Source organism: Pavona decussata, unplaced genomic scaffold (assembly GCF_977016875.1).
Source record: "Pavona decussata unplaced genomic scaffold, jaPavDecu1.1 SCAFFOLD_193, whole genome shotgun sequence".
Lineage (NCBI taxonomy): Eukaryota > Metazoa > Cnidaria > Anthozoa > Scleractinia > Agariciidae > Pavona > Pavona decussata.
Window position 1 is genome coordinate 400913 of NW_028145602.1, and position 25117 is coordinate 426029.

The window sequence follows — 25117 nt, forward strand, 5'->3', positions numbered from 1 at the left end:
ACGCACTGAATGAGACAATGAACCAATCAGAAGTAGAAGCAAAAGCATGCAAACTGATGCTAAGCGCGGGAAAATATGCGATCGATTCCAAGCGCGGGAATAACGAAACCGATGCCAAGCGCGCCAAGAAAGGATAGATTCTTGACAAAAATCGAAACCTGGTACCTTGTGGTCTCAATCTTTTCTTCCATTGCACGGATTGATGCATTCATGTGACTCAATTCTTTTTCCAGTTGTTTCCTGTTAAACCAATAAAATAGCGGTGATAAAAATCTTCAGACAAAGAATCGGCAATAATTTTCTTTTGAAACGCCGTGAAGTATTGTTAGCTTGAATTTTGCTTTCGTTTACTGGAGCCAAAGCAATTCAAACGTGTAATGGCTTTAAGAATCCCCATATTCGCAAAATTTGTAATAAAAACACACGGAAAACTTCAACAAAGACCTCTCGAAATTTTTATCCACTGAAACTGTCTTTTTACGTTGAATGCCTATTGTGATGTCTTGATCGAAAGACCAATCAGAAATAAGCGCGCACTCTTTACACAGACGCGCGCGCGCAACCTTCAGCACGCGCAACATCTACACGAAGGGATTTTCTGCAACCTGCAACGCAACAGTGAAAAGCGCAGTGCAAGACAATTTGCAAAAAATACATTTAATACACAGTGCAACCTTACCTCGCTTTCTTATGAGAGGTTGGACCGTAGAAGACTAGGCTACTTTTTTTTTGTCAAATTTTAATGTAATTTTCCTCACAATTCTCAGTGACAATTGGTGTTGAGTTCATTTGCATCTGCTTGATTGTGTGAGGCTCCGTCCAAACGTATCGTTTTTCGTTTACAAACGCAAATTTTTTTCCGTTTTAAAAAGTTCTGTCCACACATAGCGTTTTTGAATCGTTTTTGCCCGACCCGGCACATATGCATCCGTTTTCAACTGAAAACGCAAAAGTTTTTTTCTTCCTTTTTCCCCGTCACGGGAAACGCAACTTTTCGAAAAACGATGGCCGTTTAATTCGACCTCCTGACCTGATCATTTTTAAAAGCTGATTTTAAGTTAATGGAGAAGATTATAGCCTGAGTCAAAACTAAGAGGCAAAAATCTTTTGGAAGAAATTTTATTGATTATTTAACTTGAAACAGCTAGGAATAGCTTGACCTGGCTTTGAACAACTGGGCACTGGATTCTTCTTGCAACTCTTATTTAAACAACTCTTCAGTGATATTAAACAATCTCCCATGAGACAAATTATCTGAATCTTGGTCAATTCAATACTAACACAATGTGACTAGATAACTATACAAAGAGGACAGTTGGATGGTATTGTAGATTAATAATCTTTGGGTTTCAAGACAGAGAACTGAACTTTCAACATTATTTCAAGCCGAACAGTTTTAAAAAGATTTACATCAGAAGGGAACATCGTGGGATTCAATACAGATAACTGAACATATAAAATCGAGTAGCCAATCAAACATAAAAAAAAACAAAAATACAAAAATAACTCTTGGGTATATAGTTTAACAAAAACATCTATGACATATGAACGGATTGGTGCAAAACCAACCCTATAGAGCATTTTAGATCATTCTTTGTTGTTTTAGCTCAGAGTCACTGGAGTTTTTGCATGTGCCCTTGAATTCCCTCAGGAAACATTTCCCCAATGTTTTCTCTGTTGCTCTAATTGTCTTCATTTGCACTAAAAACTTATGATTATGGGCAAGATTTCTGGGGTTTTTTTAGCGAGTCGAGCAAGAAGATAAAAATTGTGCAAAACACAAGAACTAAAACTTAGCTTTACTCAATTTGCACCAAACTAATACACTAGCGGACTAAAAAAACGCAAATTATTTTTCGGTGCGATGTGCATTTCAGGTCAGGTCTTCTTGCAAAGAAAAATCCTTGTGAATGCATTGGCGTAAAACCTGTTCATTGTTCCGTAACACAGAGGGTGCAATGCGCTAGGCACGCATGTCAAAAGAAACAAATGTTTCTGCAATAACAAGTGATAATAAAATTGCGACGAATCTGCTTCGACAATTTTCTCCCACAGAAAAACAGCTTGGTATGGAAAGTAACATATCATAAAGATGAGAATAATAGCATAGATCATCTTTAGCAGATCTTTCTCAAGGCTGGTGTTTTCCGGTTTACTGCATCTGCGGTTACATGCAACATTCAAAGCACTCCTTTGACGTTCTCCAAAGTTTCCTTCTCTTTGCCTGTTTTGGAGTTCAACTGGCCCTTCAATTTCAACAACAGCTGTTGAAGACTGATTGATTAAGCTCTTCCCTCGTGCAGCTCTTTTTACGATTCGCTTCCGTAAGCTTAAAGCCACTGCTCCATAAGAAACTAAAATAGCAAAGTAAGGCACGGCAAAATTCAACACAAACCTAGTAATCACATGTGTCTTGTTGAATAACACAGACTGTAGAGCACATTTGCCTTGTTCGAACTTAAATCCTAAGAACGTTGGGACGCAGATGGCTGCAGGCATTAGCCACAAACAGGAAATGATCAAAGTTTTTGCTTTCCTTTCCGGAGCTTGTGAAAAAGGGTTTATGAGAACTCTGTAACGATAGAACGCGATGGCAGCCATTGAATAAGTGACAACCATGAGTGAAAGAACTTGTAATGGATTCAAAATGCATGTCATGTTACCGAGGATCACGTTAGAATAGTCGATTTCCCAGTCTGCCAGCATGAAAGTCGCGCATAGGTTACTAAGGATTTCTGCAAAGGCCATGTTAGCTACGAGGTAGTATGAGAACGGTTTTTGGAAAGGCATGCTCCATACTGCTTTGCAGATTACCGAGTTACCAATGAGACCGGCCAGGATTATAAACGAGAAAAGAACAAGACGCAAAATATGCAGCCCCGTTGGTTCTTTGTACTGCCCAAAACCATCTGTGATGGTGGTGTTGTTAAACCCGACGCCGCTACGTTCAGTTTCATTTGCACCGGTCGTAATGTTCAACCAAGACATTTCACTTCTTTGTCGCTTTACTTCAGAGAGTACCCTTTCGAGCTTCAAACAGAAAGAAAAACTCCTTTGCTGTGGGATTGTAAGCAGCGGTAATTTATTACGTTGAGTCGGTTCCCCACTGTTCTATTTGTCTCTTGTCTTGCTTACGTACCTCGTATCTATAAAGAATAATGGTAAAATTTAATATCTGTACTAAATTACACGTAACGATTGCATGGCAATTTTTTGCGCTTATAAATCTTCAATGTATTTACAGGATATACATATGCCAATCAACTGAATTACATCGAAAGCATGCTTAAATTTAACTCTCAGATCTACACGTTTTTAAAAGACGCAAGGCTTGACAAATTGAATTGAAAAGTTGGGTCCGTACTAGTAAAACGCACCTAATATGAAATATTTTGAGTTGATAACATGAAAGCTTATTTGCTGCACTGGAAATTTTACCCTGAGTCTCTTTAACGTCTTAAATGCTAGCCATTTTTACCGAGCTTCGGGTTTTTAAAGACTTGGTGGCTAATTCATATGATGGCAGATGCGCAACTCATTTTGACGTTAGGTTTACTTAAGGTGCTTGCCTGTCACTGGAATTGATTTCTCGACCAATCAGAACGTTAATTTCAAAATTTCTCGCATGTTCAGCTACTTCTAAGAACTTCACCTGGCTAAACCTAAGAGCGACGCAGCCAGTAGCCCGACATGTTTATTAATATCGAGCTAATCGAGCCACATTTACTCTGTTTATTCAAGGAAGTGCGTGTTCCTTGCCAGTTGGGCCGTTTTTCAAACTATTTTGTAGAGCACAATTACATGTAAATTCTTATATCGACATATAAAACAAACATCGTAAGAATCGTAATATCAATTCTGGCCAACGCATCCTGACCGGTTCACAAATTTGTCTGTTGCCTGCGTGTGCCATGCAGGGACAGTTCACTGTTAAACGACGCACTGATTATTTTAAGAAAAGCTTTATAAAATTACAGTGAAGCAGTATTATGGGAAAGCTTTCCCATAGACCTAAGAGAAGGAACATCCCTTCGAACGTCCAATTGAACGTCCAATATCATTCGTATCGATCGGAATTCAAACTGCAGATAAAAGGGAAGTGGCAAAAAAAAAAAAAAAAAAAAAAAAAAAACAGTAAGCAATACACTTTACTTTGAATGATCCGGCTAAAAGCCGAACAGACAGAGTGTGGATTCGATTTTATCACATTTAAAGCGAGTTCACCAAATAAAGGACGGCACCTGCCATCACAGTAAACAATTCGCAAATTGAACGGTTTTCAAACCCAACCTGCATTTTTGTTGTCTTAAACTACAACACAAAACCATTGGTCTTGTTCACGAGCTATCATTTTAATCGAAGCACAAGACATGCTATTCCGAGAATAGAACAACACTAGGACACTTCTTTGAAAAAGAACGGCAGCAATGAGCTTTTGTATAAATGTGCCGGTTTGTTCAAAGTTGAAATGAAAGGAGAAGTCACTGTGCTCGCTCTTGAGAACCGAAGAGTGAATAAAATATGGTAATTTATGTATTTCTGAAGAAAAATGACTGCAACAGAGAACTTGCTAACTGAAAAGGTGTCGTGGCTAGTTCGCCGATGCAAGCTCGGGAATATATGCAACCATGAGCAATGGACTTCTGCTCATACTCAACTGCTTCGAGCGCTGGAAAAGTATCCCGAAAAATATCATGAGCGTAGAAAATTATGACTATTTTGTTTGCTTAAGTTTCGCTGTTAAAATATATATAAAAAAAATAATCACCTAAGCGAAAACCATTTCTGTAACTTATTTCAGATCAGCAAAAGCAGTGAATTGCTATCGGTCAATATCATAACTATAAATTAGCGTTCATGTGTAACTGCGACCTATCCGCGTACCTTTTGTTAGCTTGCGTAGTGAGCGCGGTTTCCATTTGGGTTTTGTCCATTTTTTTTCGCTTTTTGACCGCACGGATATCGCACAATCAAACAGCGAAACTAATGCACAAAACCCAATGGAAACCCTTGCTATGCAGGCTAGCCTTTTGTTAAACTATTGTCTTCCTGTTTGACTCCCACTCTAAAGCTTTATTCTGAGCTACATACCGGGCCGGCAGAGGAAGCAGCTAACCCCGCCAGGAAAATTCAATTTTTTTTTCTGACATAGTGTTTGAGTTTGGTGAGCTATTTCTTGTAGCTATATTGGTCCGAAATCACAAGAAAATCGACTGAAAAAACATTCCTTCAATGTGAATTCCAAATAGTTATTTTGGAAAATCTTTCAAAGCAAAAGCCAGTACGAGTTTTCTTATGAAAATAATGATTTTGTCATTTTGGGCTGCCTATGGTTTAGAATTTGGTGTGTAAATTAAGACTGACAAGCCTATGCCACTCCCTGGTGCGCGTTTTAGCCTTTTTAAATCTCGCTTACACGAGTAAACCTGCGCTACTCCCAAGTATTTGTAGCAGGTTTGGAGGATTTGATAGAGCCTTGGATTTAACCATCGTATGTTCATCCTCACAGGTCATTTGTGCCTAATGATTTTTGATTTTCCTCTTTTGAATTCTCTCCATTTTGAATATGACCTCTTACTCTGTGTGTTCAACGAAGGTGCTTTTATGCCACATAGGACATTTCAGTTTGGTTTGGTTTGCTCTTTTAAGTGCGTGATAGTTTTAAGTGCCTTTCTTGTTGGGATTTGTGTAATGTTAGGACAGAAATTAATCATTGCTTGTATCGTTCAATGAGGTTCATTCTGTAGTTGTTGTAATGCCGGTTCCGGCTACTAGTTTTTGTCACAAGGAGTTGTGTTTCTTCGCACGGCTATTTGGTGTTTTGGTTCTCTAGTAATTGTTGTAGCGTGTTATAGAGCTATGCAACATGTCACAGTAACAAAAGGCTTGAATTGTACTAAGTTACGACTGTCTTTTTTCCAAATGCTTTGCTCCACTGTTTTAGTGCGTTTGAATTGTGGAAGCTCAGTGATTTTTTCCCCTTTGTTTACGTCCAGCAGCACATCGACTGTGTTTTAAATTTACCATTAAATGATGGACAATGTTTGATTCAAGCTAAACAAGGTGTTAACTCCATAAAAAGTCATGACATTTTAAGACAAAAAGCATCAGTGTGTTTTTTTTTCTCTAAAGGTCGTAGAGGCAACTTTCTGTGTAGAAGTGAAAACAAAAACGTCCAACTAGAAACCCTGTGTGTATACGGGAGATCCCTGTGAGGGGTGTGCGGAGTTTGCCCCCACAGACAAAAAATACTAGGTACGATCCTGACATAGTAAATTTTACGTTGGGAACAAATACTGTGTGTTCTATTTTTCGAAACTAACGCACAAATTATTCTATTATTATTCGTCTTAGAGACGTTATATGCCGTAAAAGATCTCGACTACTCTCCGCAGCCGACGAGTGATTTTCCCGCAGAAATTTTAATCAGTTGTAATAAGTCAAAAACTTGTTGCCAAAATATCACGACTTCTTCCAATTGTCCCCTCCCAACCCACACCTCTGAAAACCACTGCACGGGAATTATGTCAGTCTGGTATGCTTAGCGTACCTTGAGAGAAATAAACAAGCCGACTACGCGAAATACTCAGTAGAGACGCAAACGACTTCGTACATGCTAAACTGCACTTGCCAGAAAGAAACTCTCTGCTAGAAGGATATCCTTGAGGGTGCCATTTGAAAAAAAACCACTGAGACCACATACATCTACGTGTTATCAGAGGTGAATAAGGTTATGCAACACGGCGCAAGCTCATCTGACATGATCTGAAATTCCGAAACTCCTTTAATTTTCAGGGTTTTGTTGGGGCGCAATGTCACCGAACGACAAAACTGTTTCGACACAACTGTTACACAGTTATTTTCAATAAACAATTACACCCGCTATAAATTTATTAGTATATTTTCCGGTACAATGTCTGAAAATACAAGGAACAAGCTTCTTGTTTAAGTTAGTACCTGAAAAATGTGAGTTTCTTTGTTTCGGCAAGATTTCGCTCTTCTTGCCAGAGCAGACGACATTCCCGGCTCTTGTTTCACTCGCCGGGAAACATTTTCTGGCGCGCAAAAACCCGAGCCAGAGAATAAGGGCGTCTGCTATCTCAAGCTAGTCTTTTGTACATAGATTAATCAGTTGATTGTTTGAAATAAGCGGGTACGGTACATCACGGAATTGAGTTCAAAGGGGAGTGGCCATTTCTGAAACATTTTCTTCACTCTGCCACTCCAAGCTTTCAGAACTTAGTTTCCTATCCATCCAAATAGCCTCATCTTCCCTAATTGTAATCAGAGGCGGCTTTAACACTGCTTTGTGCATGTCACTCTGTGAACGCATTTGTCGAAGATTTTCTCGCCATGTTTTGGCAGTTTGTCTTGGATCCGGGTCGTTTTGATTCAGTTCATTCCAAAAGAACGTTAACCTCTTCTCTAAGGCTTCGACGTCTTTCTCTAGAGCCATTTTTCTGAGGCCGGTTTCACTGTGAAGAGAAACTACTTGTTACTTTTTGTACAAGAAAAAATATAACACCATGTACATAGGCTTAAATAACATTTTCTGTCTTCAAGGACAGTCAACTGTTAATGACATTACCAAAGCAACTTTTTAAAATGACTTATCAAACAAGATCCCTTAATGGATAAGTGAATTTACCGTTAAAATGGGGTTAAAAACCAGCTGGCTAGATCCTGCAATACTAGACGCCAAAACGACCTTTTTTCCCGAACTTGACGATGTTGTTGTTGTTTGTATCTTTGCTGCATAAATCGCCAATTTCTTTGACCTCTCTGGTGAGATTTTTATGTTAAAGGGTAGACAGTTCTAAGAGTAAGCAATCCTTTTTTATAAGAATGTTGAAAAAATAAGAACATTTAGTTTGGCTTCAGCCTCGGCCGCAAAATCACACGTTCTTATAAAAATAGGAGAGTATACCGACTATGCCCATGTTCCGAGAACCCGAGAGGTGGGGACCTGCTGTGCATGCGCAATATGCGTTTTCAAACTTACATGATGTCGACCATTGTCGTTTGGCGTTGCTCTAATGCTTCGTTCAGTTCAATTTCTATCTGTCCTACTTGACCCATCAGCTGGCTTCTGGTGTCTATAGCAACCTGCTCTTGTTCCTCTGCTAATTGCTGTTGCTTGCATTCATCGATGATCCACCTAAAAAAAAATCAGTTCTTGATTATTTAACAAATACTTTCTCAAAAGTCGCGTATTCTAACCACATCTGGCCAATCATGACGCAATGAATGAGGCAATGAACCAATCAGAACTAGAAGCAAAAACATGCAAAGCTATGTCAAGCGCGGGAAAATATGCGATCGATTCCAAGCGCGGGAATAATGAAACCGATGCCCAGCGCGCCAAGTAAGGATAGGTTCTTGACAAAAATCGAAACCTGGTACCTTGTGGTCTCAATCTTTTCTTCCATTACACGGATTGATGCATTTATGTGACTCAATTCTTTTTCCAGTTGTTTCCTGTTGAACAATAAAATAGCGGTGCTAAAAATCTTCAGACAAAGAATCGGCAATAATTTTCTTTTTAAACGCCGTGAAGTATTCTCACCTTGAAGTTTGCTTTCTTTTACCTGAACCAAAGCAATTCAAGCGTCTAATGGCTTTAAGAATCCCCATATTCGCAAAATTGGAAATAAAAACACACGGAAAACTTCAACGAAGACCTCTCGCAGTTTTTATCCACCGAAACTGTCTTTTTACGTTGAATGCCTATTGTGATGTCTTGATCGAAAGACCAATCAGAAATAAGCGTGCGCTCTTTACACAGACGCGCGCGCGCAACCTTCAGCACGCGCAACATCTACACGAAGGGATTTTCTGCAACCCGCAACGCAACGCTGAAGAGGGCATTGCGAGACAATTTGCAAACAAGATAGTTTATACACAGCGCAACCTTACCTTACTTTCTTGTAAGAGATAGCAGCATTGCAGTCTAAGCTACTTTTTCTGTCAACTTTCAATGTAATTTTCCTCACAATTCTCAGTAACAGTTGGTGTTGAGTTCATTTGCATCTGCTTGATTGTGCAAGGCCTTATCCACACGTATCCGTTTCCGCTTGTAAACGCAAGTTTTCTTTTTTCCGTTTTAAAAATTTCTGTCCACACATAGCGTTTTTGAATCGTTTTTGCCCGACCCGGCACATATGCATTCGTTTTCAACTGAAAACGCAAAAAAGTTTTTTCTTCCGTTTTTCCCGGTCACAGGAAACGTAACTTTTCGAAAAACGATGGCCGTTTAATTCAACCTCCTAACGTGATCATTTTTAAAAGCTAATTTTAAGCTAATGGAGAAGAATAGTCTGAGTCAAAACTAAGAGGCAAAAATCTTTTGGAAGAAATCTTATTGATCATTAAACTTGAAACAGCTAGGATTAGCTGGACCTGGCTTTGAACAACTGGGCACTAGATTCTTCTTGCAACTCTTATTTAAACAACTCCTCAGAAATATTAAACAATCTCCCATGAGACAAATTATCTGACTCTTGGTTAATTCAATACTAACACAATGTGACTAGATAACTATACAAGGAGCTTCAAAAAGTTTTAAGTCAAAAGGAAAACACAGGACCGTTGGATGGTATTGTAGATTCAGTTAATAATCTTTGGGTTTCAAGACAGAGAACTGAACTTTCAATATTATTTTAAGCTGAACAGTTTTCAAAAGTTTTAAATTAGAAGGGAATATTGTGCGATTCAACACAGATAACTGAACATATAAAATCGAGTAGCCAACCAAAACATCGTTCTTCTACAGTAACTTGTAACGAAAATACAAAAATAACTCATTCTTGGGTATATAATTTAACAAAAACATCTATGACATATGAACGGATTGTTGCTAAACCAATCCTATAGAGCATTTTAGATCATTCTTTGTTGTTTTAGCTCATATTCACCAGCTCAGTTTTTGCATGTGGCCTTGAATTCCTTCAGGAAACATTTCCCCCATGTTTTCTATGTTGCTCTAATTGTCTTCATTTGCACTAAAAACCTATGATTATGGGCAAGATTTCTGGGGTTTTTTTAGCGAGTCGAGCAAGAAGATAAAAATTGTGCAAAACACAAGAACTAAAACTTAGCTTTACTCAATTTGCACCAAACTAATACACTAGCGGACTAAAAAAACGCAAATTATTTTTCGGTGCTATGTGTATTTCAGGTCAGGTCTTCTTGCAAAGAAAAATCCTTGTGAATGCATTGGCGTAAAACCTGTTCATTGTTCCGTAACATAGAGGGTGCAATGCGCTAGGCAGGCATGTCAGAAGAAACCCATATTTCTGCAACAGCAAGTGATAATAAAATTGCCACGAATCTGCTTCGACGATTTTCTCCCAAAGAAAAACAGCTTGGTATGGAAAGTAACATATCATAAAGATGAGAATAATAGCATAGATCATCTTTAGCAGATCTTTCTCAAGGTTGGTGTTTTCCGGTTTAGTGCATCTGTGATTACATGCCACATTCAAAGCACTCCTTTGACGTTCTCCAAAGTTTCCTTCTCTTTGCCTGTTTTGGAGTTCAACTGGCCCTTCAATTTCAACAACAGCTGTTGAAGAATGATTGATTAAGCTCTTCCCTCGTGCAGCTCTTTTTACGATTCGCTTCCGTAAGGTTAAAGCCACTGCTCCATAAGAAACTAAAATAGCAAAGTAAGGCACGGCAAAATTCAACACAAACCTAGTAATCACATGTGTCTTGTTGAATAACACAGACTGTAGAGCACATTTGCCTTGTTCGAACTTAAATCCTAAGAACGTTGGGACGCAGATGGCTGCAGGCATTAGCCACAAACAGGAAATGATCAAAGTTTTTGCTTTCCTTGCCGGTGCTTGTGAAAAAGGGTTTATGAGAACTCTGTAACGATAGAACGCGATGGCAGCCATTGAATAAGTGACAACCATGAGTGAAAGAACTTGTAGTGGATTCAAAATGCATGTCATGTTACGGAGGATCACGTTAGAAGAGTCGATTTCCCAGTCTGCCAGCATGAAAGTCGAGCACAGGTTACTAAGGATTTCTGCAAAGGCCATGTTAGCAACGAGGTAGTATGAAAACGGTTTTTGGAAAGGCATGCTCCATACTGCTTTGCAGATTACCGAGTTACCAATGAGACCGGCCAGGATTATAAACGAGAAAAGAACAAGACGCAAAATATGCAGCCATGTTGGTTCTCTGTACTGGTCATAACCATTAGGCCCATCTGTGATTGTGGTGTTGTTAAACCCGACGCCGCTACGTTCAGTTTCATTTGCACCGGTCGTAATGTTCAGCCAAGACATTTCACTTCTTTGTCACTTTACTTCAGAGAGTACCCTTTCGAGCTTCAAACAGAAAGAAAAACTCCTTTGCTGTGAGATTGTAATCAGCGGTAATGTATTACGCTGAGTCGGCTCCCCACTATTCTATTTGTCTCTTGTCTTGCTTACGTACGTCGTATCTATAAAGAATAAAGGTAAAATTTAGTAATTGTACTAAATTACATGTAATGGTTACCTGGCAATTTTTTGCGCTTATAAATCTTCAAAATATTCACAGGATACATATGCCAATCAACTCGGAATTACATTGAAAGCATGCTTAAATTTAACTCTCAGATCTAGACGTTTTCAAAAGACGCAAGGCGACAAATTGGATTGAAAAATTGGGTCCGTACTAGTAAAACGCACCTAATATGAAATATTTTGAGTTGATAACATGAAAGCTTATTTTCTGCACTGGAAATTCTACCCCGAGTCTCTATGACGTGTTAAATGCTAGCCATTTTTACCGAGCTTCAGGTTATTAAGACTTGGTGGCCAATTCATGATGGCAGATGCGCAACTCATTTTGACGTTAGGTTTTCTGAAGATGCTTGCCTGTCATTGGAATTGCTTTCTCGAGCAATTGAAGCATTAATTTTAAAATTTCTCGCATTTTTAGCTACTTCTGAGAACTTCACCTGGCTAAACCTAAGAGGGACGCAGCCAGTAGCCCGAAATGTTTATTAACATCGAGCTAATCGAGACACATTTGCTTTGTTTATTCAAGGCAGTGCGTGTTTATTGTCAGTTGGGCCGTCTTTCAAACTATTTTGTAGAGCACAATTACATGCAAAATCTTGTATCGACATATACATACACACATACATACATACACACATACATACATGCATACATACATACATGCATGCATGCATGCATGCATGCGTGCATAATATCAATTCTGGCCAACGAATCCTAACCCGTTCACAAATTTGTCTGTTGCCTGCGTGTGCCATGCAAGGACAGTTCACTGTTAAACGACGCACTGATAATTTTAAGAAAAGCCTTAATTACGGTGGAACAGTATTGTGGAAAAGTTTTCCCATAGACCTAAGAGAAGGAACATCCCCTCGCAATTCTTAAAAGATAATTGTGCCAACAGTGTCATCACAATTAAACACACGGCATCCTTAAAAAAGCAGCTGCCGTTTGTTTACTTTTGAGATCTCATTTGATAGTTATTTCGGTTAGGAGGGGGGAGGGTGTAGATGGAACTGCGTCTGCCTAGGCGTTTGCTATTGCCTAAGTCAATTAATTTAACACCTATCCCCAATTTGTTTCTCCTCCCTTTAGAATAGTACAATATTTTTTCTCCAGACACCGTTATCCTCTTCACAGAGCAGTAAGATTACATGAATTAAGGCAAGATAACTGTTCCTGATTGGTTCAGTATGTTTGCCTATTGCCGGAAGCTTTTTGCATTTATTACCTGAACTGTCTTCAAAAAGCAAGAGCACAAAATTTCGTCACTATATAATACTTACCCTCCATTGCTTTGAAGCACTTAACACGAGAGGACGGAAACATCGCGTACTGTAAGTACCTCCTGATATCTCTCATAAATCCTTAGAAAACTTTTCTACGGATTTGTGAGAGCTTTTTCTGGAGTATCTGATTGCGCTCCAGGTTTCGTCACCTTTGCTTTCCGCTTTGTGTCATCAAGTCGTAAAAAACGTGTCTCGGTTATCATATAGAGGAATGTTACGTATCGGTGACAAGTCATCAATTGTCAAATTAAAACTTTGTTACAGAATAGGAATGAAATCGGGAAATCCGAACCACCTCCACTGAGGTGATCGGCTCTGAAGGGAAGCCAAAGTCACGAGTAAATAAATCAGCACTAAAGAATCAGTCTGCGGCATGCCGGCGTTTATCAAATCGCGATTAACATTGAATGAGAAAGAGAAATTTTGGGAAACTCACGGTGGCGGATTTTCATTAACAGGAATCCCGAATCATCGAGTTTGGATTCGAGTTAGACTTCGAGTTGAAGTTCGAGTTGGAATCGGAGTTGTACTACTATAAAAATACAAAAAGCAAAATATTTCGTTATTTTTTTTTGCCAATACAAAAATACAAAAAGCAAAATACTTCGTTATTTTTTGAGAGCGCGCTCGGGAAGGGCTCCCAAAGGAAATCGGACCCCCCCTCCCCCCTTCTTTTCCAAACGAAGGATGGCACAAGTATACGATATTTTTTTTTTCGAAAAATGTAGATACTAAGCATGGTCTATACGAAAAAGAAAATGGTGTACAACAAAAGAAAACAGTTTTGATCCGTTCAATTTAAAAATACCAACGAATTTTCAATACAAATACATCTACCTGAACTCCCTTGTCTGTTGTCCTTTCTCCTATGTGGTTTTTGGAGCGATTGAGCGCGATTTCAGTGAGTTTTAGTTCCACTGATTTTCTCTCTTGTATGGCGATACAATATAAGTGTTGTCTTCGTTTCACCATCGATCTAAACAGTCTTTTGGAAGATACTGAATAAACAAATAACGTTTTGTCGTTGGATTTATCTGTCCGTAGCTTTATATGCTTAGACGGTGGAGTGGCTTAACTAGTATTAAACTACAGTAGGTCAGATTTTTAATTACCCGAAAGATATAGCCTGGCGGTTAGTTGTCTTTTCCGTGCATTCATAATTTTGAATTTTCTGCGTGGCTAGTAATCGCGGGTTTCTTTTCTCATCCATACACTTTTAATAGCTCCCACCAGTTCGAAACTTAACACGTGCGAGTGACTCACATTCATTTTGTGGAGTCAAATAGGCTGACAAATTTTATTCAAGCGGCTCAGGGGCTCGCCAGTCAAATTGAGTTTGTTGATACAACTAAGAACGTGATTGAACAAAGTGTCTGATCATTACGCGTCTGTTGAAATAATACAAGCGGCGGTGGTCCCCTGTGAGAAAACGATCGTCGCCCGATGGGTAGAAACAGGCGTAAGCGATTGTTACGGATGACTTTTACTGATTGATAACGGAAATCGGTAAAAATCGATAAATTGATTTCGTGTGTCAAATCGATATTATCGATTTTTCATGAAGTCCAACTCGAAGTCTAACTCGAAGTCCAACTCAAAGTCTAACTCGAACTCTAACTCGAACTCGAACTCGAATCCAAACTCGATGATTCCCTGCTCCCGGCTAAATATGTTACGGCGACACATTTGTCAATTTCCGCCCGTGAGAGATACAGCAGATTGTGTGTCAAGTAGTCGCCTACGGGAGGTTAAAAGCAATTGAAAATTTTAAACAATCATCTCAAAAAGTAAACTTTTCGACATAAAATAACTCATGGAGAATGTTGAAAAAACCATTTCCGAGCCTCTAGATTTCAAAATTTTCTGGAGGAGGATGGCTCCAGACCCCCGTACAAACTCGCGACCCCGACGTTTGTTTTCAAGCCCCCCTCCCCCGCCCCCAGTTGACAACAGGGGCCGCCGTCCCTGTCAATTCCGTTAATTCTGTTTTAACTTATTTTTCTTTCCTTAAGATATTTGCTATTGACGTTTGAATATTCGCTAGCATTTCTCTAATTTCAATTAAGCTAGGTTCCGTTGACGAATTTTCTGCCATCTCCGTATTCTCTCCAGCTTCACTCGCGGCCATGTTGCTTCGTTTGGCGTCGCTGAGCTCTTCCTCCACTTCTAGAGAGCCTTGTTCACCTCGTTTGTTCTTGCGGCCTTTTCTTGTCATCGGAGTTTAACAGGCGCTTACGTTTCATCACCAAGGGTGAAGGAGTATGGAGACAGATTTTGTTCCGCTCATTCGATACGTCCGATTCGGACGAACGCACGCACGCTCCTCTTACACTGCAATATGAAAAATTATACTTTCAAGGAACAAGAAGCTGTGGTCCCTCGTTTTCATCCGCTTCTTTTTTTTTAATGATTGCATGGAATTTAACTTTCAACCACCGTTATAACTGAAAATTTTCCTTTCTCATTGAAAACGCTCAAAAACATCACTTTTCTGATTGCGTGGGGTAAACTTTTTAAAATTCGATTCGTTTACCGTACAGTCACGCAATTTCACTTCACAAACCTCAATGAGATATAATAGCGTATTCTCCCCGTTTTCCCGCCAATTCAAGCCATTTCAAAGTCAAATCGAGGCTATAGAGCCTCGCTTCCGTGTTCGCCCCTTTCATTCTCCAAAATGGCTTCGCGCTAGTTCGCTTCCCGCTGCTCGTCGGCTTCAAAAATTCGCTCGAATCCTTCGCAAATTCAGCCATCCTGCTTGGAAAAGCTAATATACAGATGGCGGATAACGAAGAGATTTCTACTGCGGTTTCAGATGAGGCAATCACCCCAGATAAGAGGGTTAGTTCTACGCCTTCAACGGAACGGTCGAAAGGCTCTCAGTTACCTGCTTCACGGAGGCAAAGTTAGGAGTCCTCAAGCAGTTCTAGTAGTTCCAGTGAGTCTGGCTCTTCATCGAGTGAAGACAGTGACTCCAGCAAGTCGGATATAGACACACGGCTCACAAGAAACGTCAAAAACTGGCTGAGCGAGATACTAGTAACAACACCCCGCCGAAGCACGAGGGTGATGAATACGTGCGTTTTGACACGGAAACCAAAGCCTGTCACAAGCTTGACTTGACAAAGGGCATGGTGAAATACGTGAATGACAAATTCACTACTTATGTAAAAGACAAATCCATTCATGAGACAGTCCTGGATTCCAACCCAGTACCCAGTATCGATTGTCTCAAAACCCCAGCAGTCGATGATTATTTGGACGAGATATTTGAGTCTCTCGGAAAGTCATATGGTCGTGAAAGTGACAACAATCTATCCAAGGTTCAGTCCCGACTCACTAATGTCATGGGACCACTTGGGAAATTATGGCTTACTTCAGAAAAAGTTCGCACTGGGGAATCCAGTGAAGATCTCGATTTATTTGACTGCCTTAGGCTGGTGGAACAGTCTGTCTCTCTTCTGGGACAGGCAAAAGTAAGCTTTTCTTATACACGTAGGCTGGCAGTCCTCTTTCGCCTCACAGGGGACATGAAGAAAGCCTAAAACCTTCTTACTAAACACGGGACTTCATTAACCAAGTCTCATAAGACTTTGTTTGGGAAAAAGTTCTACAAGGCTCTCCGTACAGCAACAATGATTAGGAAATCTACAAAGGAGATTTCACACCATATTACTGGTTCCACTTCCCGGCCGTCCCCTCAGGTCTACTGAGGCAAAAGGTATTCTAGGCAAGATTCCAGAAGCTCTCAGCCCTTTCGTCATGGGCCCTCATTTCAGAGCAGAGGTGGGGGCAAGTCTGTCTCCTTCCGAGGAAAGAGCTCTAACTACAAAGGATATCCAAAAGGCAAGTCAGTTAAATTCAGGGTCAAAAAGAGAGCACCTGAATCAAAAAGACAAGCCCCAGATTGCAAAAGAAATTCTGGAGACGTCATTACAGATAGTCCCAACAGACATCCAACCAGCTCTAAGAAAACTAGGGTTGGACACATCAGTTTTAAGCAGGTCTCTGCCATTGGCAGGGAGACTCCAGTTTTTTCAAACCAATTGGAGATTACTGACACAAGATCAGTACATTTTACAAATAGTCACTGGTGTGGTGATTCCCTTTCAACAAACTCCACTCCAGACAAATATGCCCCCTCATATATCTCACAATCAGTCAGAGAAAGAAAACATAGAGCAGGAAATTGCAGCGATGTTGCAAAAAGGGGCGATTCAGGTGGTCTCTCCAATGAAAGGGGAGTTTATCAGTCCAATATTTCTGGTTCCAAAGAAAGACGGGGGGAGCAGACCAGTGATCAACCTCAAGAGGTTGAATTCCCACATAGTGTATCAACACTTCAAAATGGAGGGATTGCACCTCCTCAAACATATAATTCAGGAAAAGGATTTCATGATCAAGATAGATCTCAAAGATGCTTACTTTTGTGTACCCATGAGCCAGCAGCATCAGCCTTTCCTGAGGTTCATTTGGGGGGGCACACGGTATCAGTTCACTTGCCTCCCTTTTGGTCTAGCTCCTGCCCCTCTTTACTTCACAAAGCTGTTGAAACCAGTGGTGGCCCTGTTACGCAGATTTGGCCTGAGGATGATTGTCTATCTAGACGATATCATTGTGTTCAATCAGACTCGGGGGGGAATATTGCGGGACAGAGACTCAACCCTCTGGTTACTTCAGAATTTGGGTTTTGTAATGAACTGGAAGAAATCAGTGTTAGATCCTTCACATTGCATGGAGTGCCTAGGCTTTGTGATAAATTCAATGGAAATGAACTTATCATTGCCAAAGGAAAAATGAATCAACCCATCCAGTCTTGCAGAGACCTGATTCGGGAAAAAACTGCCTCCGTCAGAACCCTAGCCAACATAATTGGGAAACTGACTTCGTCAATGCAGGCTGTTCTCCCTGCACCCTTGCATTACCGACCCTTGCAAATGTTGCAAGTGAAAGGTCTGCTAGCAGGAAAGAGTTACGAGACAATGGTATCACTCAACCAGAATTGTCAGAACGACCTTCAATGGTGGGTGGATCAGATTTCCACCTGGAATGGTCCGTCAATAATTACTCCAGCCCCCGACCTGGTAATAACGACAGATGCATCACTGCAGGGCTGGGGAGCAGTCTGCCAAGGGGTTCGCACAAGGGGACTTTGGTCTCAGCAGGAATCAAACACCCTTCATATCAATGCATTGGAGCTGAAAGCAGCATTGTTTGCTGTGAGAGCTTTCACTGCCAAAGAAAGGCAGTTGCATGTCCACCTGAGAATGGACAACAGGACAGCAGTGGCTTATGTATTGAAAATGGGGGGAACACGATCCTCGGTATTGGTAGGGATAGCCCAGGAATTATGGGGTTATGCTCTGACCAAACAAATTACACTGACAGCAGAATATCTTCCTGGAAAATACAATCACGAGGCAGACTGGGAGTCCAGGCACTTCCGGGACTCGAGCAGTTGGAAACTGAATCCCAGCATATTCCAGGCGCTAGACCAACTCTGGGGGCCCCTAGAGATAGACCTGTTTGCCGACCGTCTCAATGCTCAACTGATGAACTATGTCAGTTGGTTTCCAGACCCATTTGCCCAGGCAACAGATGCCTTTCAGATTCCTTGGTCGAAACTGAAAGGTTACAGCTTTCCACCTTTCTCAATGATTTGCCGTTGTCTGGCAAAGATCAGGAAAGACCTGGCAACAATAGTTATGATAACACCAACTTGGCATACACAAGCATGGTACCCAGTTCTACTAGAAATGTATTGCAGACAGCCAGTTCTGCTCCCCCCTCTCGAGAACATCCTTATGTCTCCCAGTCAACAGCCACACCCCCTTGTTCTACAAGGAAGCTTACAACTAGCGGCTTGGATGGTTTCAGGCAAAACATCCTTGCAAAAGGAGTTTCAGAGCAAACTGCCGAGTTACTCAGCTCCCACTCCTGGCGCAAGGGAACTACGAGCGCTTACAATAGCACCTGGTCACAGTGGTGTGGCTGGTGTCATCAGAGAGAAATTGATCCATTTTGCTCCACTGTGGCCTCTATAGCTGATTACCTCACAGAAATGTTTAACAAAGGCAGATGCTATCGTACAATTAATAACCACCGCTCAGCAATCTCAGCATTTCACAAGCCCATTGAAGGCTGTAAGGCTGGGCAACATGAGTTGGTTTGCAAAGTATTGAACGCATGTTTCAATGCCAGGCCACCACAACCAAGGTATGTGGTGATGTGGGATGTTGATAGGGTGCTAGATCATATTTGCACTCTAGGATGTGATGCCAACCTTTCGGACAAACAGTTGACCCTTAAGCTGAGTATGCTGCTTGCTCTTGCTTCAGCAGGCAGATCCTCAGACCTTCGGGCTCTTGATTTAAGATACATGACAGTAAAAGAGAGCTGCATAGTCTTTGAGCTTGGTCGGTTAACAAAATCTAGGAAGAAAGGTCAGTGTCCCCTTAAGTTGACATTCACTGCCTTTGACACTAACCCTGACTTATGTGCTGTCTCAACCATAAATTGTTATTTAGAACGCACTAAAGGATGGCGCTCTGATTGCAATAAAAATCAGCTACTGTTGAGCTATATCAAGCCACATAAGGAGGTAGTTCCTTGTACAATTGCTGGGTGGTTAGTACAAATGATGAAAGAATCAGGGGTTGACACCTCTGAGTTTCGAGCTCATTCAACCAGAGGTGCTTCAACCTCTAAGGCCAAAGCTAAAGGGCTCTCATGTCAGGAGATAATGAACATGGCAAAGTGGAAGAAAGAGTCCACTTTCAGAAGACACTATTTAAGGGATATTGTCTCTGAGGGGACAGGACAGGATGCCTTCCAGGCCACGGTGCTCCAGGAAGGTTAGGTGCTTTGAACATACGCTATTATATCTTATTGAGGTTTGTGAAGTGAAATTGGAAATTTCATCAGTGCGCGAAGCGCACGCATTGAAATTAATATTTCACGAGCAAACCGAAATAAGATATAATAGCGTCCCACCCTGTCCCACCCATTTATGTTCCCTATAAGGGATTTAAGAGACAAAATCTTATTTCGGTTTGCTTCCTCCTTCCAGGTGCTAAGCACAACTAGGATGTGTAGTGACAGTCAAGACCCTTGGAAGAGGCCTAATGGAGACTTACAGTGACTTGATCAATGTTGTAGTTTTTCATATTCAAGCTGTATGTCATGCATTTTTTGATAGTTACGATATTCCACTCTTTAGGAATGTTTGAGCACACGTTTGTACTCCATAATTGTTGCGTTTATCACTTCATTGTTTATTATCAATGTAGTGCATTCGTTTTTCACGTGCAAAGCGGTTACTACATAACAATAAAGTTATTTTGTTTCCTATCCTACGTCTTAACTCGTCTTCTTCCGCTCCCTTGCGCTCACCGATTTTGGAGAATGAAAGGGGAGAACACGGAAGCGAGGCTCTATAGCCTCGATTTGACTTTGAAATGGCTTGAATTGGCGGGAAAACGGGGAGAATACGCTATTATATCTTATTTCGGTTTGCTCGTGAAATTATAATTTCAATGCGTGCGCTTCGCGCACTGATGAAATTTCCAATGTATAATGCTTTAACTCCACAGATTCACTCAATAAATTTTACTTTACAATTCGCAAACACTAAAGATTGTTAAAACTGGAATTCTCATTTTCATCCTTGATCTTAAGGCTAGTGTAAACGGACGGACGTTGACATTTACCTCCCGGCTAAGATCACCCAGTCGTTTGCGTGCGATGGCGATTCTAATGGGAACTTTTCGCTCTCTAGGAACTTGTAGTTGCGGACACTCGGTCTCCATAATTTACGCCTCCATAAATTGTAGGATGGTGTTTTGTTCGAGGGATCCTGGATGGAACTTGAAGGAGCCAGAGAACATTGCACGAAACTCCTGAGGAAATATTAGCACAAGCTCGACATGCCCTTCATCCGTGAGTTCAAACCAAAGCTAAACAAACAATGTGATTTTATCCACGCGAAGTTGTTTATTAATTATCCCATACTTCATTGTTTCTTACTACACCTTTTAGCGTTTTTATTACTATTAATATCTAATCACTTGTCATCATGTGATTCATGTAAGGTTATTTACTCTACTAGCTTTTTATGTTTCTATGTAAATACTTTAGCACTCTCATGCACTTTGGCGACTTATCGATTCAAAGACATTACAATTGCATATTAATATGCATGGTTTATTCTAAGTCATCCTTAACACCAAACTTGGTACGGACCGTTGAACGGTCGAACCGTCGATCGCTTTTAGCGTTTATTTTTATAATTCAATCTCGCTCCAAGAACTCACTGATTCGAACAGGTCGAATAAACATGACGAGATTCACAAGGTGCCGAAATAGCGGACCCTTACTGGATTTAAATTAATAATGCTTTAGAAATACACAGGCAAGTAAAAACTAGCGATATAATGTTCCTTGAGAATGGCGTCATGACGTCGCCGAAACGTCGGAACATTATATCGCTAGTTTTTACTTGCCTACTGGTCCTACTGGATTTGCCCTATAGTAAATAGCAAAAGACGCGTTTGTCTGTAAACATGGCGCATCCGACGCTGCACAGAGTAAAAGTTCTGGCTCTGAACTAAAAGACGTACTGTAAAGCGTCGTGCACTCAAAGCTATAAAGCGATGGTACTCGCAATAGCTCTTTTCAATGTCAAAACAGGAAAACAGTCGGGTTTGTCGCGTCCAACCAGGGGTGTTCATTATTAAACGGTAAAAATAGAAGGTCGCTTTTGTTTTCATCGGCTGTTTGTCGATGTTCTTGGCCGTTTGTCGATGTCACCCGGTCGTAACGGGAAATTCTGATAGCTTCATTAAATACTTAATCAGTTAAACCTAAATTTAAATCGAGGAAGTTTCTTTCCCTTGAGACTTAATGAAAGATCAAACGTTTAGTGTGGATAGACATATTTTCCATACTGAAATTTTGTCGTATTCTAGTTACTTTCAGGCCCCAGTTGTTCAAAGAGTGGATAATTTTATCCACTGGATAGGTTGCTATGCGGCAAATAAATGTGTGCAAGAATTTCCCTAAAGCCCTGCAACTTGTGTAAAGAGTAGAAGTGTATGTCTAATTTAAGTATGGGATTGTGTGGAAAACTTGCCAGAAGAATTGTTTGGTATACATTTGCACCGCTGGATAGTGACTTATCCACTGGATAAAGTTATCCGCTCTTTGAACAACCAGGGCCAGTTCTTTAGAGGACTCCACATACCTCTATGTATCAGCGACCCAAGTGGCTAATTAAACTCTCGCGGTATACTGGTATACCGCTAGAGTATACTGTAAAAAGAAGTATACTGGTTCACTCAATCTCCACTGTTTTCCAAAAGTCAATCACTAGAGCTAATCTCACTTCTGACTATCCCGATTATACGAATGGTTGGTTTCATCAACGCAGTTGACCAGGTCATTTGTTCTTAGTATTCTAATTTTTTAAGAGAGCAATTCTTTTCTTTTCCTTGCCTTTGTGCATGCCGGCTAAACGGCATGGAGGACATAATTTGGAAACGCAATCCAGATGATTAAGATTCTATCAAAAACAAGGACACTGGAGTAATCCCTTAAAAAAAAAAAAAAAAAAAACAACCAAAAGGGTTTGCTAAAGTAAGTCCAGTGTACCTGAGTCGTGCAGGTAAAAATGAGGGGGTTCTGTGCTTTAACAGAGGAAGCAGTATTATTTGTTCTCAGAAATGAAAAATGCCGAGCCAGAATTACACACACACATATGGCGCCATCCAAATTCGACTTGATTGATGCCTTAGTGAGAGTCCATTATTTAGGTTTATGGATGACTTAAGTAAGTGGGTTTTAACGCCCTTGGAAATAAAAATGTTCTTTGTTTTAAGCTTCTTATGGTCACCATTAATGAATAGCGGCTCTTTTAATTAGCAAAGAACGTGATCACACAGAATAACTTCAGGCAACACCGTAAATTCGAGGAGCAAAATATTGGTATCAAGTTGTTAACTGACGGCGAGGAAACAAATATCAAACTTTTACTCTACGGAAATTCGCTGTAATTAGAAGACCTTGAGGAATGTAATTTTAGCATGACCAACTGAATGTTTGTATACCATTTTCCTGAGGCCCGAGGCTGCTAGGGTTGATAACAATTCCTTGCACTGCTTAGGAGTGTTATATGATGCAGTCGGAAGCTTCCCAGTCGAGCGAAAATAGTTGAGCAGCAAGGAGACAAAGTTCGTGAAAGAGATAGCCTCCCACGCAGAAGTTCTTAGGGCTTCGTCACGCGTTCCTGCCCCACGAACGTCAGCAGACGTTCGCGAGGCAGGAACGCGTGACGAACCCCTAAGAACGTCTGCGTGGGAGGCTATGAAAGAGACTGACCGTATACGCTTTTTCAACTGATGTTTAAGGAAAAAATTCCTACCCTTTGAGAGTACGAAACAGGCCATTTGGTAGTGATATTTTAAATGTAAGAATAGCGTGGTTCTTTGGGCAGTAAGTGGAAATATGGAAATTTTTTAAGTTTTGGGAAATTTATAACGAGCGGCACTGGTTGAATAAAGAAAGATCTGGATACGAAACATAATTTAAAGCATACTTTTGAAAGGAAGGTGATCATTCGGTTTAGATTTGCGGCTTTGACCAAGAAAACAATTGCATATGAAAACCTTGGTGCAGTTTGACTTGTATTTTCTGTGATTTGTAAAGAGTCTGAACCGTAGCAGAGTTTTCCCGTTTCGTTGGGCATTAATTAAACGGAAACATTTTACCGTTTAATAATAAACAACCCTGGTTGGACGCGACAAACCCGACTGTTTTCCTGTTTTGACGTTGAAAAGAGCTATTGCGAGTACCGTCGCTTTATAGTTTTGAGTGCACGACGCTTTACAGTACGTCTTTTAGTTCAGAGCCAGAACTTTTACTCTGTGCAGCGCCGGGGATGCGCCATGTTTACAGACAAACGCGTCTTTTGCTATTTACTAGGGCAAAACCAGTAGGGGTCCGCCATTTCAGCACCTCGTGAATCTCGTCATGTTTATTCGATTTCTTCGAATCAGTTAGTTCTTGGAGCGAGATTTAATTATAAAAATAAACGCTAAAAGCGATCGACGGTTCGACTGTTCAACGGTCCGTACCAAGTTCGGTGTTAAGGATAACTTATAAACCATGAATATTTATTATTAATATGCAAATGTAATGTCTTTGAATCACTAAGTCGCCAAAGTACATGAGAGTGCTAAAGTATTTACATAGAAACATTAAGAAGTAGGGACATAAAAAGCTAGTAGAGTAAATAATCTCACATAAATCACATGATGACAAGTGATTAGATATTAATAGTAATAAAAACGCTAAAAGGTGTAGTAAGGGGCCGACCATTTAACTTTGAGAGGGGGGGATGGGTGATTTTGAAAAAAAAATTCCTGCAAGCGCTTGTCGGAAGAAAAAAATTGCATGCAGCACAAATGTAATCGAAAAAAATATTGCACTGCTGTAAGAAAAAAAATGTTGCAAAGCTATTATATCATTCCCGGGGGGGCTTTACAAAATCCCAGCAAAACTGCAACCATTCTCTTCCCTTGCTCCCTTTGAACTCTGGATTTGGTGATTCTGCAGAATTATTGCTTCATATGTTCAATTCATTATTAGCTTATCACAAGCAGTAATGGCGGTAATTTTTTTTTATTAAAGAATCAAGTTTTATAAGACAAAGAAAATATTTTATTTTTATTTTTAATTTTTAACCGAAACATTTTCACGTAATTATTTATATAATATTTTTGCAATGCCTTATTTTCTATTTAAATATAATATTTTTGCGATGTTTTAGAGTGCAGGTATACCCAGGGGCTATTGACGATTGACATTTTCAAATATTTTTGGTCAATAAATTTCAAATTCCACACTCTCTGCCATTTCAAACCTTACTGTTCTTGTTCAAAACGTCCCCTCCCTTGGACAAAGTTCACAGGTCAAATGTCCCACTTATGCCCGCACTCCCCCTGTTGGAGCAAGACATTGGTAGGTGCATAAAAAGTAGCTGTATATTTCGTGAACAAAAATTGTGCTGCAAGATAAAAATTAACAGCAGCAATGAACATGGCAGAAAACTGCAACTGTGTGCAATCAGTAAATGAAGCGATTTTATGATTGTCACATGCAAGGCAACTGCCGAGTGACATTAGAAATTTATTTTTTTAAAATATATATATTTAGTATAAAAAGAAACAGATCCAAACCTTTTCTATTGTCAATCATGAATAAACAAATAACAGTAACATGTATCTATATTTTTCTGTTTTAATATTTTGAAATAAG

At 40.2% G+C, this 25117-nt stretch overlaps 2 protein-coding genes across 3 annotated transcripts; both read right to left on the minus strand.

Annotated features, from left to right (window-relative positions):
• Nucleotides 1–1478: 1478 nt before the first annotated feature.
• LOC146461872 (substance-K receptor-like) lies at nucleotides 1479–22494 on the minus strand. 2 transcript variants are annotated; one of them, XM_085086275.1, is made up of 2 exons: nucleotides 22047–22494; nucleotides 1479–3146 (listed from the first exon to the last, which is right to left on the minus strand). In XM_085086275.1, exon 2 carries the CDS (start codon nucleotides 2986–2988, stop codon nucleotides 1879–1881), a length of 1110 nt encoding a protein of 369 aa, XP_084942401.1. In that variant the 5' UTR covers nucleotides 2989–3146; nucleotides 22047–22494; the 3' UTR covers nucleotides 1479–1878. The 2 variants fall into 2 exon arrangements, with proteins under 2 accessions (XP_084942401.1, XP_084942400.1); XM_085086274.1 differs by lacking the exon at nucleotides 1479–3146 and adding an exon at nucleotides 8566–11455.
• On the minus strand, nucleotides 6880–8706 carry LOC146461873 (uncharacterized). Its single transcript, XM_085086278.1, has 4 exons — nucleotides 8567–8706; nucleotides 8404–8478; nucleotides 8003–8158; nucleotides 6880–7475 (listed from the first exon to the last, which is right to left on the minus strand). Exons 1-4 carry the CDS (start codon nucleotides 8632–8634, stop codon nucleotides 7178–7180), a joined length of 597 nt encoding a protein of 198 aa, XP_084942404.1. The 5' UTR covers nucleotides 8635–8706; the 3' UTR covers nucleotides 6880–7177.
• Nucleotides 22495–25117: the final 2623 nt, after the last annotated feature.